General features: G+C 44.6%; 1 protein-coding gene across 1 annotated transcript in view; it reads left to right on the forward strand.

Annotated features, from left to right (window-relative positions):
* Positions 1–18,545, forward strand: part of LOC135374059 (uncharacterized) — a 93,178-nt gene that overhangs the window by 47,937 nt on the left and 26,696 nt on the right. Inside the window, exons 9-12 of the mRNA XM_064607065.1 lie at positions 7,244–7,359; positions 11,522–11,593; positions 12,603–12,732; positions 15,413–15,514. Coding sequence (XP_064463135.1) covers positions 7,244–7,359; positions 11,522–11,539 — 134 coding nt within the window. The 3' untranslated portion in view covers positions 11,540–11,593; positions 12,603–12,732; positions 15,413–15,514. The remainder of the gene's footprint in view (positions 1–7,243; positions 7,360–11,521; positions 11,594–12,602; positions 12,733–15,412; positions 15,515–18,545) is intronic.

Genomic DNA, 18,545 nt, shown 5'->3' on the forward strand with positions numbered 1-18,545 from the left:
CATCAAGATATCGAACACCCAACAAAATCAAGCAAACAACCCCACTTCCACTGATAGAACAATATTCAGCTTTTACCAGGAGGCTTTCTTCTGCGTAAACGTAGAGAAAATAAGAAAAGAGCAGCAAAAAATTACACGCACTTTTGCTCGCATAGCTAGAGAAAAGAGAACAAAATAAAATAATGAGGCACACGCTAATAAACTGTGACAAAGACATTCATTTCTGCTATCAGATAATTATTGCATAATGCTAAATACTCATTTGCATTGTCCCTGTGTGAAGAAAGCACAGAAAAAGGACACACAATTTATCTTAAGTGAGCAGGGAAAGTCACTTCTACTCCGACAGCTTAATACCATAAAGTCAGTCATAGACAGATACATACTAACAAACAAACAACAACAGGACCGGCGTCGGGCATTCATAGAATACCCTGCCCAAAACAAAGACTTCACCAGGTTCGCGAGGCAATTCCATTAAAAACGCTCGTCCTATCATACAGATAGCAATGCAAACGCGACTGCCCTTATTTTTTAAACAACTATTTCACGCAATAGTACATAAATGTATCACTCGTGTCACACGAAAAGGCAAACAGATAGCACTTACTTGTCAAGTGGGGTCCCAGCGCGCGCGAGCGTGCGCACACACACACAGACACACACTCACATTTTCACACTCACAAACAGTCTATTTTCACATCCACATAAATCCATATTATTCCTCAGGTCCTAATAATTATCCTATCATCAATCCTATCAATAATTATCCTACCATCGTCAAAAGAAGGCACATATATATATGTGAACGCAAAACAATAGGTCTTCGTTCCAGGTGTAATAGGATATCGTCACTCGGCCGGCGCGACCAAAAAAAAGAAAGGAATGCATGCTCGCTATACATCCACGAAGAAAACGGTGCCGTGCTTCTGCGCAGCGATCATTATACAGGAGTGAATTCACTTCGTTTTCCTTTCATTTCCTTGCTCTCATATATTTTGCAAGAATACTATAGAGTAGAACGTGTAAATGTGAACATCATTCGCTACACACTGTAGCTCTCATCATTTTTAAACTAAACCACTTAACATGTGTTCATAGGCTTTCACTAACTAGGTGAGCCAACAATGACTCCAAATAAAATCAAATCAAATAATCATTCACCATCGCTGGCTGCAAGTTTGGGTACCCAACAGAGCAGTGGGCTCCCATCAACGCGCCTTGGACTGGCCTTACACACACCCGAAGCCTTTTTGAATACATTCTGCTGTCGCCGGAATAAAAGATTTATCGCGAGGGTACTACAATGTCAGCTCTGTTGCTGTTTAAGTGATAAAACAGTGCGCTCACTCGGGCGCGAGAACGGGCCCGCGCGCGGCTCGCGTGGGGCGCGGTTCGGGCGCACTGTTTTATCTCCTAAGGTAGCACAGAAGTCATTTTTAACACCCAATTTTCCGCCCAGTTAATTAACCACCAGTTAAGTTAACACCCAGTTTAGTTAACACCCAGTCCCCGCGCCCTCTCAGTTTCTGAGTGGCTCTCGGATGTAGCAGTCGCACCGTCGCCGCAGGGGGAAAAGGTGAGTGATTTACCGACGTTTGCGCGTTGTTTTACCGTGCTCGTGTTAAGCCTTTTCTCGCCGTACGCACATGTTTAGACCTGTTTAGTGTAGTGTTGTGTGGTGACGCTGTGGTTAGGCCTTTTCTCTTGCATGCCTAGACTTGTTGAGCAGTGCTGCCATTTTAACTTGCCGCTAGTACTGTGTTATCTGTCTTTCTCGCAGAGAGCTACGATGCTGGCACCATCTGGTGTGATGCCTCTGCAACCGTCGTGCCCCAGTCGCCCGCACCGGCGTGATTTCTTCAAGATGGTGTCGTTGATTTTCAAATAACTTTTTTCCCACTGTCTGCTTCCTTTCTATCTAGTTTTTTTTCTACAACCCAAGTTTTACATATAAAATCCACGTCAAGTATTGCATTGAGTTAGATTTTGCACAATTTAAAAATTTTAAAAATTTAAGTTAAAAAATATTTTAAGTAATTTTAAAATAATTGAAAGTAAAAAGTCCAATACTTGCCATGGATTTTCTGTGTAAAACTTGGGTTGTATAATTACTACTGCAATGTTCCCTTCCCCACATTCCTGCCCCACTCGGCCGGGTTTGAACCAGATCTTGGGCTCAGCCAGTCAACACGTTAGCCTCTGAGCTACCGAGGTGGTCAGCCCAATACTGAAATTCCGAAATTGGCGCTGATGCTCAAACTGTATAGGCTCACACGTTGTCTGTAACTAATTTGAACGGTTGTTGAAAAGGAGTCGAAGCCACATCGCATATTGTGGTCTATGGAGGGTCAGACCGATGCTCAGTGGCGGATTTCCAAACCCGCCCATGTCGCCGCGGACTCCAGTTGACGCGGCGTCACCGGCGCTCTGGTTGATGATAAGGCATGTAGAAGGTTTTATGCATCTTGCTTTTGGGAACATGATATAATCGATTGAAGGGACGAGCCTGTAAGGGGGAGCGAACGCCTTTACTGGTCAAAGGCCGAACGTAGGAAAAGGAACTGCAGTCACGTCTCGCGCCTCTGTGGCGCAAACTAAGCGGAGAGGTTCGCGCGAGCGGGGGGAATCAAATGTTCGCATAGGACGCAATGTCTTTGGGTATTTCAACGCGGTCAAACAGAACTTTTTCTCCCCACTTTCCATGCTGCTTTAAAGGGGCAGTAAAACAAGGTGCGCATTTCTCTGCATTATATCAGCGCAACTTATGCAGTGAAAGCTCGTTGTACTTACTATCGCTGAAATCCGAAAGGCGCTTGGATGTGGATGACATATTCAATGCACTCTGTCGCTTTTTAGCTCCACCCTGTGATCTCACTTGACGTCATTTTGACTTGGGGCTTTCCTCACCAATTATGAATGAATGAATTTTATTCCCACTTTAAGTCGTGGTTGGAGCCTTGAAAAAAAAAGTCGCAGTAACGACTTGACGGGTTCACAGCTCCCGTACAAAATGACATTGGTTAAGCGAGACGAAAAGCATCCGTGGAAGGTAAACTATAAATGCATGCAATATGAATATCTTTCTTTGACACTGTCAAAATGAATCAATAGGGGGCTCGTTCAAGATGCATGGCAATATATGTGAACACTCTGTTCACCATATCTGATTCTACATCGGGGGATATGCCGAAACCTCTTGGCGCGATTATTATAAGAATAACTATGCTCTTTGAGGTGAATTAGTGATAAGATATTATCTAAGGACGTTTTATGAGCAGTACGGTAATAACACAAAAGTTTATATCGATACGGGTTATTAACAATAATCAGCGAGTACCGTTCAAACAAACCAGTTGTGGTGTGGTTATATGGTGGACAATCCAAAGTTCGGGGGAATTTATTTTGCAACACAAGCAACCTATGTAGGTTGGGCATTTTGGTTGTTCCCATACCAAGAAGCAGTAGTTAAAATGTGTGTACAATAATGAGTTTTAAAGTAGCATAACTCGTTTGGTTAGATGCTTACGATATCTATACAGAAAACCAAAGAATCGCGATGCCTTGGAATGCACGTCATCAATGACCAAGAAAGTAGTAGTGTAGAAGAAAAAATTACGCCGAGAGTTTTGCATTTCCTACTATGTCGGCAACTGTGTTATCTATTTCAAGATTTACTGAGGGCTGAACTTGTTTTTGCGTTGAAGAAAACCGCCTTAGTTCTACTGGCGTTAGTGTTCAAACAGTTAGGATCAGCCGAATACTTTACCCGTCGCAGTACCTCATTTGCATGTGTGACTATCCCGTCAGGGTCTGAACCGTGAAAAAAGATGCTCGCATCGTCGGCATGTATGATAAACTATATGGTATGATAAACACTAAAGAGCAAAGGACCAAATAAGCTACCTTGCGCTGCAGTGCAGAAGAGTAGCCATTAATGACAACCTTCTGATGCCTATTATCTAAATATGACGAGGACAGCGAAAGTGTCGGGCCCCGGATTCCACAACGCGACAGTTTTAGTAATAGTATCCTGTGTGAAAACGAATCAAATGCTTTGCTGAAATCAATAAAAATTCCCAGAGTAATGAGTTTCTTTTCAGTGTTTTATTAGTACGGTTCCTTTCTGTACTAAAACAGCCAGCTCAGTCGATCTGTTCTTTCGGAAACCGAACTGCCATTATAATCAAGGGTTCCACGAATGATTTTACTTCACTTACGGAAATTGACTAGATGAATGTTAATGATATTACATTCAAGCCCTAAACGGTTCAAACATCAAACTGGAAAAGAAATGCATTCAATTTAGCTATCACACTTGCACCACGTTTTCTAGCACGCAGAACACCGCAAGCGCGAATGAATATACGGCGCTACAGTTCCCGAATCTCAGGTAAGCGATGGGTCGTCGTCTTGGTCACCTTCGAATGGTTCGGACGACTGGGCTGACGTACTTTGTATTGAACCACGCGGCATCGCGTCACCACCTCGCGTGGCTCAGTGGTTAGTGTGCTGCCCATGTGACGTTGTATCTGAGAGGTACCCGGGTGGGAATCGCGCCAGCCCAACTATTGACGTTCGCCTCGGCATTGGGCGCTTAGTATTGTTTAGTCGAGCCGGAGATGTCAGAGATGTCATGACGCTGAATTTCAGAACGACGGAGGGCGAAATGTACTTCTACAGAAGCAAACGGACCAATCCGCCTCACAGCTGATAATGAAGTCTGTTTATTGGCTGGAAATTTTAAACGTCACGTCCCTCCATAGCGTAGAACTCATCCCGGACTGCAAAAGACCACGTAGTCTTGTGGCGTATGCGTGGTGGAGGGAAGCGTGCGGGTTACTCATGTTTGAAAGCATTTATATATGTCACTGAGCAGGCAGGAGCTGCTTGGGTATACTGCTTGTACGCGGTGGCCTTGGGAGAGAGAAATGTTTGGGATCACCTCGCAACCTTCCTGTTTCGGATTAATTCCATCCTAATACAAATAGAATAAAATGAAAGAATGAAATACAGATAGCAACTATTTCACTGACCTCTCACACTACTCCGTTACTTGAAGGTGTGGCGGCATTGCCAGTGCCATCACATCAAGGCGCGAATAATAAATAGCCTTGCCTCGCTCAGCCCGAGCTCTCGCTCTGACCTGACCTGGTCTCGTTAGTGTTCAGTAGCACTACAAAGGTGCTAGTGGCCATCTTCAAGTTCGTTCAGTTCCTAATTTCAATTTGAAATGCAAAAATGTTGCCTACACTCTAAACCCAGTGACGGATAGCTGCCGTGTGATCAACTGGCACATTTTTTTTTTAAATGTGCCAGATGTCTTCAAGGGGCACGCGGTGCCTGCGAGAGCTGCGGGTGCCATATGCTCCCTGAAGCAACCGGTACGATATCCCTGCTGACGCCAGGTGCCACAGTGTACCGGACGTATCGAAGGGTTACTTGTACCCACTAATACGCGAAACACATTACGCCTCTCGAGTTCCCTAACAGAAAAATGACCTCCACGCTTCGCAAAAAAAGAAAAAGCAGAAAATGCTCCAAGCACATCGAACATGAAACACCAAATTTTATAGGCTTGCACATACCTTTAAATTGCATCCAGTACATAATCGTTTGCCGAATGGAAAGCATACACGGTTCACTAATCCCAACACACACATATGGAGCACACGTTGCACGGGCACACAACCCATCCGATGATCCGATGCACCAGGCAGTCCTCCAAATGCCAAACACACAATCCTCGAAACTTCGAACACGGAACACGACAGTTCCTCAAACGAAATGGCCGAGGAACAATTGTCCAACAAGTGGCAACAGACACCAATTCCATGTGAGAAGCAGTTGCAATCTTGAACGCGTATGTGTGACCGTTGAGACAGGAAACAACCTGTAAAGACACCGAAGTGAATATTACGCTGGTATTGTTCCAACGTTAATGCTGGAATGGTATTCCATTTTGTAACTCACCTCCTCGCAATCGATACAGTCGCACGGTCACCTATAACGAAAGGAAAGAAGGTTAGCTTTGCTCAATTGGTAGAGCCCTGGACCGGTAATCCAGAAGATGTGGGTTCGATCCCTACAGCTGGCTAACCTTTTCAGTGACTTTCATCTTTCGTCGTTGATTTCTTAGGCAATTTGAGGCTTTGTTTGTATCTGTCCCTTCTATGTTGTTCCAGCCTCAGAACATCAGTTTATCTCTTGTTCAACAGGTGCCGCTTGCGTCGATTTCCGTCGTATGAATGTGTGTATCAGTGAGCAAAAATGTAAGAGTGAAAGGAGGATGAGTGAGAGAGAGTGGCTGGTTTGTCGTCCCTTCAGATGACGCACCCCGAAAGTCGCTGGAGAGGCGTGTTAGCTTAGCTCAATTGGTAGAGCCCTGGACCGGTAATCCAGAAGATGTGGGTTCGATCTCTACAGCTGGCTAACCTTTTCAGTGACTTTCATCTTTCGACTATTAACCTCGCTTGTAATGTACATCGTCGCTTCACCGATGCAGTCGATCCTCTCCTGCCGCCATTTGCAATGCGTCCACCGTCTGCAACAGAATGTACTTCGATTGTCAAACAAGAGTGAAACGCAGGCGTCGTACGATGCATCACAGCTAGGTTGACTTACCCTGAGTAAACATTAGACCTGTACTTAAAAAGCAAGGTGTCATCCTTCTCAAAGGCGAGGTTGCAACGCAGACAGCGGGCGGGAAGGAACGTACTGCGGGAGAATACGTTGTGCCATGTCACTCCTCACCGGAGGAGCGTGGGGCAACGTAGTACGCTCCATCGAAGTCACGCATATTCAGCCGGCACACGCATTATTCAACAAGCACACTAGTACGAGGTTCAGGTGGCACACAGATTATTCAAAGGGCACAAAGCCGTTTCATACCGACGTGACGGCTTTGTACCTGCTGAAATTTGGCGATGAGGTTCGCTGTGCTTGCTATTTGATTACCGTTACGGCTGTTTCCAGACGGTTACGGCTGTGTACCCGCTGCACTTTCTGAGGGAGCTTTTTTAACTGGCACATGTCCGTCACAGGATTTAGAGTGTAGAGCTTGCAGAGTCTGTCTGGGTCAGGCAAGGTGTGTCTAGTGAAGTGAATTGCTGGCGGAACTGCAACGGCTGTCTCTGCCGGGGCGTTCTAGTACAGAAATATGTGATTATTCGATTGTGGTCGATAGAGTATCATGATATCTTCATTGTGTCCTTCATTGTTTAAGTGTGCTGACTTGTTTCAGCCAGGTACGAAGATAAAACAGGACCCTGTGGAGGACGTTTGCTGCCCAACATCTACTACGACCCTCCCTTTTCCTACCTAGCTATTACAATATATGTGGCCCGAAACCCTGGTCAGGTACGTCTTTTATGCGGGAATACGCAAATTCAGTGGAGTATACACTAAGTACACACTATACACATAAGAGGACATGCGTAGAAAAGCTTGCCCGTGGGGTCGATGACGACGAAGCATGACCTTATAGGTAGTGATGAGTGCGGGCACGAAAGTTCGTACCCGCACACGTACCGCAACCGCACACGTACCGCAACCGCACAACCCGCATCCGTACCCGAACATCCCGACGCCTATCCGCATACCAGCCGATATACCCGCAGCCCAATGCGTACTCATATATGAATTATATGCCACATGATCGTGACGGCACGAAATGATTTATTGATACTGAGGACAATGTCCTTCCTTTAGCGAGCCATTTTTCCAACGCGTACGCTGTGGCCACTGCGGACATGGTTGCCAGCTTACTGATGCGAAGTGTACCAGTCTTGGTGTCGAAAGATAGCCGAAGTTAGCCCTATGTGGCAAACAATAACAACAACTTTATTTTGAGATGATGAATTGGATGTGGAACGTCTTGTAAAGTATCTTGGGCCAAATGTTCGAATGAATCGGGTCATACACCCCAATCCAACGGGTTGGTTCTGCGCCTGCTGCTACTGCGGGTATACCTCCGTAATCCGCTGAGGCAGTGCGAGTCTACCGGCACCTTGCCCGCAACCCGCGATGACACGGAATTGTGTACTCGAAAAGAACAAACTTGCGCGGGTACCCGCGGCTATCCGCGGGTTTACCCGCACTGCAGTCATCTTTCCTAATAAGCACAACGACAAGGACGCGACGTAACAACACAACGCCAGCCTGTGTTGTGTAGTTACATACATCATTGTACTTGTTACAAAGAAGTTGTTGTGTTTCGTTGTAAAAAACTGTTTTCTGAACGCAATGCGGGCGTTACGAATACGTATCCGTAACGCATGCGTTGCCTTCAGCAAAGATATTTCAACTTTGAACTCCAATTGGCCATGCAATGGGAGCACGAACTGCTTCTTGAATAGGTTCATTGATTTTCAGTCCAATGTGTGGCAAAAGCACAACTGATCGAAAATTTGATCCAATTGAAAATTTTCTAATTGGACCCTTTACTTTTTTTCGACTGGGACGATTATCCGAACTGTACTACCAGCATGCTCTGGTATGATGCACCTCCTTAATTTCATCACAAGGAATATAGCGTTTTTGAAACACAGCTGTTACACCCTTGTCTTGTGGCTTACACAGTGCGACTTCCGGTATACACTTCCTTAAAACTTTTCTTTTTTGGCAAGGTAAGACGTCCCGTAATAATGCGGTTCCCAATGTTTCGCTCTACTTGGAGTTCGTCAGCCTGGCGCTGCGCCAGGCTAACGAGCTCCAAGTAGAGCGAAACAGCTGTCCTTGGCTGGGAGTGCACGATCAAATTGTAAACATATGCTCAACGTGCAGCTACAGAGCTACGGCTATTTTTTTGCTTTATATATATATATATATATATATATATCTTGAAAAGTTGGAGTTGGATCGGACGGCTACGTAATTATAGTTGAAATAAATGGGAGACAGAAGACGAAAGTAGGGGAAGTAACAAAAAAGGGGTTTATTAAAACTTAAAAATCATAAAAGTGGAATAGCAGCAGCAGAGCGTGCATTTAAGAATCAACCCGATCAGGGTTATGATACGTCTGTCCTCACGGAGCTCCTGAATCTGATCCTAACATGCAATAACTTTGAATTTGACGACAAACACTACATACAGGTCAATGGTACAGCAATGGGAACAAAAATGGCCCCTAACTATGCAAATATCTTCATGGCATCCTTGGAAGAACCGTTCCTCAGAAACTGTGCACTGAAGCCACTCCTATATAAGCGATTCCTAGATGATATATTCATTATTTGGCCCCACTCCGAATGCGACCTTCAGTTGTTTGTTAACGACTTTAACCAAGTACATCCCAGTATTGAATTTACATTCAATTACTCCTCCTCAGCTGTTAATTTTCTGGATGTGGAAGTTAAACTACATAATGGAATCATAACCACCAGTCTGTATCGCAAGCCTACCGACTCCCAACAATATCTATCGTTCCAGAGTTGCCACCCCAGGCACACTAAGCTAGCTATCCCTTATAGTCAAGCACTGCGTTACCGGAGAATATGTTCTAACGATGATGAACTAGACAATCATCTTGAGAGCCTTGAAGAAACTTTCGCAGATAGAAAATATCCTAATCAGGTCGTAAAAGATGCCATAGCCAGAGCTAGATCAACCGATCGAGAGAACCTATTCCAAACACAGCCCCGAGCCGATAAGAATTCTTCGGTAAACCTCACTATTAGCTTCAACGGTTATGCCCCGGACGTAAACCGTATACTTAAACGGCACTATGCAATCCTCACCCAATCTGATCGTATGAGTCAGGTGTTTCCGGAACCACCCCGCGTTACTTATCGTCGAGCAAGGAACATCCAAGACAGACTTGCGAACGCCAAGTTAAACAAGTGCTCGGAACACAACGGTTGTCAACCATGCAACGGACGCAGATGCCAGATCTGTAAATTAATGCAAACTGCTACCAGAGTAGAAAGCACAAATTCCAACTATCGCACAAAAATTAATGGTCTATTTAACTGCAACTCTTCTAACATCCTTTATCTCCTTCAATGTAATGAGTGCAAGGCCCAATATATCGGTCAAACAGCTACATCCTTCCGAATCCGATTCAACAACCACAGGTCCGACGTATCAAAGAAACCTAATCTGCCACTGTCTCGACATTTTAGTAAACCCGGCCACTCAATTAACGGCATAGCCATTTTCGTTCTGCAATCGGGTTTTCCATCCCAACGCCTTAGAGAACAAAGAGAATCGTTCCTGATCTACAAATTTAAAAGCCAGATCAACGAGGACCCCGGCGTCCTCTCAACAGTTCGCAACCTAAATTCCTAATTCTCTCAGAATACATACACTCTTTTGTATCTCTTTCAGACTCCCCGGTTGGTCACCCCAGGAAATCATTGCCCTCCGGCTAAGAACTTGACTGCCTATGATTCATTGTACCCCTTTACCTTTGTTTGACAAAGCACGTGTGCTGCCCTCTCTCCTTGTACATATTCCCCTCTCATTCTTTGCAATTGTCTTGCGTCACCATAGTATCCCATTCCTGTTGAAGACAGCGCTGCTGTCGAAACGTCGAATACCCCCTCTTAGTTTTTAATAAAGTCCCCCTTTTATTCCTTATCCTGTAGAAGCACCGTCTCCACTTCTGATCTTTATTGAATACCTTTATTTTTCGTGGTCAACCGCATTCGTTTATTTCAACTATATATGCAATATATGCAACTATATATATATGCAATATATATATGTATATGCGATAGGCATGCTACTTTCACTATTCTCTCTGGGCCGGCGACGTTCTTGGCCATATGTTGCTCAACCGTCAAACGACTAATTACCTAAGAATCGTTGAACAAGCTGCGAAGCTGTCCCAAAAGAGAACATCTGTTCCTTACGGCGACATGATATCGTTACCATTTTGATAAAGAATCCGTTCGGTACATAGTCCGCGAAAAATTTGTGGAGGAACACCTTTTTTTCTTGATTCTGTTCATTGCGCATCTTAGGAGACGCGTCTTTTCTTCACCCCCAGTGTGAGAGGGTGGAGGAGCACAGTACCGCCTCATGCATCGAAGATGAGCTTTAACTTGCAGAAATAAAACAAAAGCGTGTGTATGGGGTGACTCTATCTGAACTGCCCTTACCTTGGGTTGCATTTTCTGTTTTCTGATAATATTTTTTCCAGGACGCAAGAGGCGACAGTGTGGTCTTTCTTCCTCTCACATTGGGGAAAGAAAGAAAGACGGGTCTCCGAAGATCCGAAATGAACAAAATAAAGAAAAGTCAACGTACAGGTGGACGCATCATCACAGTATCATGCGCGCAGGAAGAATTTGAAAATATTTGAGAAGGAAGAAAACACACACAAAATGCACAAAAATATTCCGCTACGCTAAACATTTCGGGATTGCCGTTGTTTTCAAGTCATTTTCTTCAGCAAGACGCTCTAAATGTACGTGAAAGTATTGTACGCTTGCAGCAGTTGGAGATTGCCACATGTGCGCCACGAAGTCTCAGAGGCAGTCAATAAGCTCACATGACCATATGACTCTCGTTTTGCAGGATAGCGAACACGAGTGAATGCGATGACATGCATCTTGATCAATGCTACCAACATCTCATCCCTGCATATAAGTAAGGGTCACCTTTCATAATGGCTTCTCTCAGCGGATGAGTCGGTAGCGTATCCGCCCGCCGATCCAAAGATAGCGGATTCTAAGCAGGCCGATGACGCTGGTTACTTTTTTTGGAAGGGTACAAATCGCTGAGGAACTCCGGTGCGGATGGTTTTTATATGTTGATAGTACGTCCATGGAATATCCAGTGGATTAAAATGGATATCTATTACACGTGCACAATATCCAGGACTACACGTCTTATGGATGTTCATAAGACGTTTCTGGTTATCTGGGAAGATTCAAAGCAGGCTGATGACGATGGTAAGTTCTTTGGAAGGGCACAAGTTGCTGAAGAACGCAGTCTTCCACGACTGACATTAAATCTGGTGTCTCATGTGCCGAGATTTCGGCACATGAAAAAAAAGCAAAAAGAAAGTAACGTGTGGACAACGTTAATCCACAGACGCGACCGTCTTCGCGTCGCTCGTGATCGCACTTGTCTGGCGACAAAAAATTTCGAACTATGATTATGATCACGATTACTTACCTTCGCAATGGGACAGTTGGCCTCCATGAAGGGGGAAGGTGCTTACATTAACGTATAAACTACGTGTTTTCTACACTGCGCGTAAGCAATACCGTTCGAAGGTAGACATGGAATGATGGGAATGATGGCATGTAGTCTTGAGTCGGAGTGCCAACATGAAAGGAAGGCTGCTGAATAGCCGCATTGTTTTCATAAAAACTCAGGGCAACAGATGTTGCCTGTCCCAGTGGCAGAGCCCACTGGTGCCCTTGCCTGATGCCCCTCAACGGAGAGCAGAGCATAGACGCTTAGCACGAAGACGCAAATACGGCTCGCATTTACAACTACTAAGAAGTCTGAACAATGTCTCTCAATGATGATTAGCTCCGAGAGTGTTGAAGATGGCCATCTTAGTTCCTGTTTTGGGACAGCTCTTTTCCAATAGCGTAACAACTCTGCCTGTACCAAAATTTCTGGAAGCTAATTTGTTTATTTACAGGGACGATTTGAATAGAAGCCTATGCTACACAACGACAGACACGCAAAATGCGCCTACATTTTCAGGAGTAGTAGGATTCAACGTAGATAATTTCTGTAAGGCGAGCGCTACTATGGATGGACTAACAGCGGTAAGCATCACTACGGGAAAAAATCATATATTTCGTATTTTCGTGTTGTTTAAATTGTTGAAATGTAAACGAGGTCGTAGCGCTGGGAAGTAATAGAACGCTTGTTTTTTTCGATTGTGCGAACTTTTTTCTGCGAAAATACTTTGTTTTGAATTTTCCGGTAACTGCATTTCCAAGGAAATTGTTTCGCGCGTGATGAAAAGAAGATACGAGGATTGACGGCATTAACGTTTAATAGCGATGGATCGTATTAATGATTGATTAGTATTGTGCGAGCTCCAAGCGTCTCAGCAGCAGACTATTAGTGATGAGGTACTCTGGTACTACAGACGGACCGCTTCTTGATAGAACCAAAGAATAGATCCGATACTCAGGTTTAAGGAAACCCAGTGTTGCAAACCTAGTGGAGTTATTGCCGTGGTGTCCTTCTTCACATATGATTAGTGATACTTCCCAAGCAGCACGCCAATATCGGTCCAATATTGGCCCAATGTGGGCTGCCAATATGGGGGTGCACATATTGGCAAGCCCGTTTTGCGCCAATATTGCCAATATTTCTGTAATATCACCAAAGGGGAGTTCGTGTAATAATAAAGAATTATCCTGTATAATATTCACCACCGATAATAGTTTTCTCTGATCTTTGCTTTTTTATTTCTGCGGATCTAATTGATCCACGTTGCACATGATTGCAAAAAAAGCAGACAAAACACGGCATCGCCCAAAAAGAACGAACAACTACGCCCGCCTTGCTGAAGGCCACAAGCAATCCCACGCAGCTGCCAATGCCAAAGATCCCTCAGAAGCCTTCATTGGGATCGCAATATTCTGTGAACTAAAAATTTCCCACCCGCTCCGAGACTACAAAGGAGCGAAACACTTTCGTGACGGTGACGGACATACGCCAGAGCAATTCACACTGCTTGCAGCAACTTGAAAGCACCTAATTTTACAGAAGAGCCATCCCTTCCTATCAGACATTGTGTTTTTTACTTAGAGGATCGCGAAGGAAGATGGCGGCTATTTCCAGAACGGGGAATGTTGAGTTGTGGAATTCTAGCGAACGTTACATTGGGATTGCCAAGTACGTTGACAGTTTCGAATAATGTGTATCATCTGCGGGAAGTTGTTGGATGTAACGATGTCCTGAATTGGGTATTTCACACGGTTCAACGTTCAATCTTGACGTGCTGCTTGGGCATTTGTGCAACACGGGTACGTACCATTTTCTATATTTTGAGTCAATATGGGGTGTACGCGGGCAATATGGGGCCCATATCGCCAGGATTTTTCCAGTATTGGCTCAAAGTGGGCATTATGGGGCCTGTATTGCCCATTTTCATCCAATATGGGAAAACTCTTGGCGAAACAGGCCCCATACTGGACCCGTATCGCCAATGACCAGCCAATATGGGCCCAATATTGTGTGCTGCTTGGGTCCACTGACACAATGAATACGTCACTCACAAAGCAAGTCGTCTACCTCAGGCGGATCCTTCGCCTCGCAACCAGAGAAACAAAACTCCTGGCATGTATACATCATTTTTCTCAACACAACTGTATCTGTGCTATTTCGGATCTCAACAGTAAACAGTACATTATTTACTACACCTGAAGGCACTTCAGGAAAAGCACGCTTCACCGGAGTACTACCGGTTTCAGCTATAACAACACTCTGAAAGATGTGTCCTTCATGTGCGTTTGATAGGAGCCCCGAAAGTGGAGAATACGAGCCCTCTGCTTAGACACCACGTTAGGAAACACGCGTGAAGCAACATTAAGCATGGTGTCAAAGCATAGACATCATTTTGAGGTCATGTCGTTTTAGCGCTTGTCGACATATTCCGATTGGCTTCATGCCAGAAGACGAACGTATTTTGGCAACGTCAACTATACGATGCTTCTTCCGAGACATAGTAGCAGATTTCCCCTCAGCTTAAGCCAATCGCATCGACTCAGTGTGTAATAGTAGGTCGCCATCGCATCCTTGAAAGTGGTCAACAGTAGGAGATCTCATGTAGAAAACGTGAGTGTTTAGTGCGAGATTATCGGATGAATATAACTACCGAGGTCGAAAGACGCCCGGAACAGTGCACAAAAAGAGTAAACGGACTATTTACAAACGATTTTCGAGCGGATCACGGGTGCGGCCATATTTATGGTCACGTGTAGGTTGACATTTGCTGTGACGTGCGACCAGGACCTGTCCTAAATGCATTGCCTTCTCCCAGCACGTTTTCGTCTATGGAGCAACATTGGACGCTGCAACTGTGCCGTCGAGACAGGGGAATTTCCTTGCGTGTCAGGCCGACTTCGGCGAGAACCGTCCTTATATCCATGCCGAAAGTAGAATACTAAAAAACTCCACACAACTGTGCCACATAAGGTGCCGAGTAATAAAGACTCATAGCCGTAGGGATAATCACATGCATTTGATTTCAGGCTTGATCCGAAGCACGCAATTGGCGTCAGGCGCTGCGTGAAGTCCTGGCGCTAGCGTGAAGTAAACTAAAAATAAAACGTTATAGTTCAGTCCAAACCCGGGTCCCGTTAAAATTCATCTAATGCTGTTGATTCTGAAACTTTACTGAAAATGCTCATGGGTGTCATTTTCATGTGTGATGTGTGTGTGTATGATATGGTGAGTGATGAATACACGTCTCGTCTGTCACCGTTCTAGGGCAAAGGCTCTACAGTGAGCAAATCGTGTACCACGCCGTGTGGGGTTTCGGGACACTCGTATGGCACCAACTTCCTTGGTCCATGCAAGGCTCCGCAGACTGTAAGTGCATAGGGCAGAGTCAACACTATCTAGATGGATAAAGCCTTGTCACCCGTGGATGTGGCGTAGCCAATCAGAACAGTGTTTTTCACGGCGGTAGCAAATCCCGGTCGAACCTTCAGCTTCACCGGTCCTGGGGAGCGTCTCCACTCTTTTTTCCAAATTGGATTATGGATGTGCTGTGTACGTCTCAGCACGGCCATCAACACTTAAAATCCTGGGTCCAGTAGGTCTCCAAGGACTACGTTAGTTTCAGAGCTTCGCCAATACAATGGCTACATATATCAATCAGTGGTCTTTAGAGCAACGCAGGTTTTAAATGGCTCCTTCATATGCATTAAGAATCAACATATCAATGTGTGAAAGGCACACCGTTCAGACAGCATTTCTTGAACAGGCATTCAGCTGTGTCTTCTTTTAGCGTTCGAATGTCACAACCAGTTCATCACTATGGCTTTCCAGAGTACAACTCTATCATCCTTGAGTCAAGTAAAAAACTCATCCATGGCAGCGCCTCCAAACATGTACCTCTCCAGATACAACAAACGTGAAACTGTGAAACACAATACTGCAACAGGAATTTGAGGTGCGAAAGGATAGCTTTGGCAGCCACATAGAGTACACTGATGGTTCAAAGGGTGTTTCCGAGGTATCATGCGCTATGGTCACTGGCACTGTTACAAGGTCACATCGTGTGAAGGTCACCATGTCTGTCTTCACAGCAGAAGTGTATGCCATAATTTTAGCCCTTAATTATATCTTACAAAATCGTATTAAATCATCAGTCATATACGCAGATTCTTTGACTTCATTACAGACTATATGTAGCATTCATTGCACAAAAGACCCCATTGTCTATCGTGCAAGGAACCTAGCAAGCACACAGTTTATCGGTTACTTTTCTGCTGGGTACCCTGCCATGTTGGGATACCAGAAAATGAAAAGGCCGATCGAGCAGCTGCTGCTGCCCTAACATACGACATAACGCCCTTTGACATTCCATCAAAAGATGTCGGGCTATATGTTTAAAAAGCAGCAGACACTGGCAGAGCTTTTGGGACCAACAGACAAGCAACAAATTACGCACTATAAAACCTATTCCTCCATCTGCATCCAATCAACTGTATGAGGTGCTATCCTGTCGGCTCCGCCTGGGACGCACCTATTTAACACATGAATATCTCTTACGGGAAGTAGACTGTCCCGAATGCAGTGACTGTGGGGAACAACTCTCAATCTTTCACATCCTCATTGTATGCCCAGCCTACCAGCATCTCCGTGAACGTCATTTTGTTTCGTGCAATAGAAACTTCTTGCCACTGCGCACCCGGCTCTTGAGCTCGGCAATGAAAGTTTTGTACCCTTTGAAAAGGTATACATGTTTTTTTAGAGATACCGAGTTTTTAAAGGATCTGTGATTTTAATTACTAACCCAGCACTTAGCACTGGTTTAGTAAGCACAAAAATTGTACCTAGGTAAAACTTAATAACGCCACTAATGCGCCACAAAAAAAAAATCAAATCAAATCAAAGCTTTTAGCTGTCGTAGCCACATAGATGAACCACTGCCGTCCAGGCGTAGTAAACAGGAAAACTTCAAAATAAAGCTCAAAACTGTCCCATATTTCTATCGTCAGTAACTTTGTGGAAAGTGTTCTTTTTATCTACAGATTCGTGTCTATAGGTTTTCGGAGTTATTGGATTCGTAACAGGGCGCACCGCAATCAGACGAAGTTACGCTTTGTGTCCACGTAGAGAAGGAGGGAGAGGAGGTAATAAGCAGAACTTCTGTATCTAGGTGGCGTTGGCAGAGGCCGCAATAATGTGAAAATGTTGGAAGAGCGCGATACAGCGTCACCGGTGCGGATTGTTTCCCGGTGCCATTGTTATATGGCGTCTAGTTCCTCTACACCGTTGTCGTCATTAGCGATGCGACGCCTTAGCACCATGTGCGGAACACATGGATTACATATGATCAGTGTTCTCTTGCTGGGTGATAACAATCGTGCCGTTCGTACGAATACGCTGCTGTCTTTTTTGGGTGTTGTCCTGTCAAAATTCCAGAACGCTTTTAGAAAAAACAGAACAAAGTTATTTTATGTGCCGCTAAACATACGAGAGAATGACGTTGGGACGGATTGCACACTTGCAATACAGGGCGATATTAGCGACACTTCCCCGTTAACGGCTCAAACTTCGCAATATGGGGTCCCTATTGCCAAGTCTAATCCAATACGGGGAAACTCCTGGCAAAACCTTATGTGCTGCTGCCGACACTCCCGACATCGGCCTAACATACGCTTGCAACACCGCTCAGAGCTGGGCCGATGTCGGGTCAGGATATTGGCCCGATATCATTTGGACATGCTGCCGATGTCATTTCGACATGCTACCGATTTGTGACCGATGTTGCGCCAACATAATTTTGTATTTTTATTCGTGTGCTGGCCATCGTAGGGATGAAAACAACGTTAGACTGGTTGTTTGCGAGGAAACTACGTTTTATTTCTACCATTGTCTATTACTCGTTTTATTTTCTGATGGTTTTCTTTATCTCTCCCCTATTGAAAAAAGTCATATGCACTATACGACGATACGCAATTATGGTTCAAGAGCCTGTATACGCATATGCATATGCATGTGGATGCATATACATGCGGTATACTGTACGCAGGTTCATATCCATATACAAGCATACGCATATATATATATTATGTATATGCATATGAGCATGCGTACAGCGTGTAATGCTGCGTATATGTGAATGCATATGCAGATATGTGTACATATAACTCAAAGCATGCAATACTGTGTGCTCGGCATACATATACATGCTTACATGCAACTGAATGGTCCACTAGTGTTTTAAAGACAGAAGCAATATATTTCATTTTAAGAACAGATTTAGTTCATTTCAGCATTGTCTTGCCGAGACCTCTTTGTTGATCCTCCCTCTTGCGCTTTGATGTCCCTGGAGAAGTGACGCCAGGTGCCTGTTCATTGCACCAAGGCGTTTTTTCCACATCTCGGA

This window comes from Ornithodoros turicata, unplaced genomic scaffold, assembly GCF_037126465.1.
Source record: "Ornithodoros turicata isolate Travis unplaced genomic scaffold, ASM3712646v1 Chromosome41, whole genome shotgun sequence".
NCBI lineage: Eukaryota > Metazoa > Arthropoda > Arachnida > Ixodida > Argasidae > Ornithodoros > Ornithodoros turicata.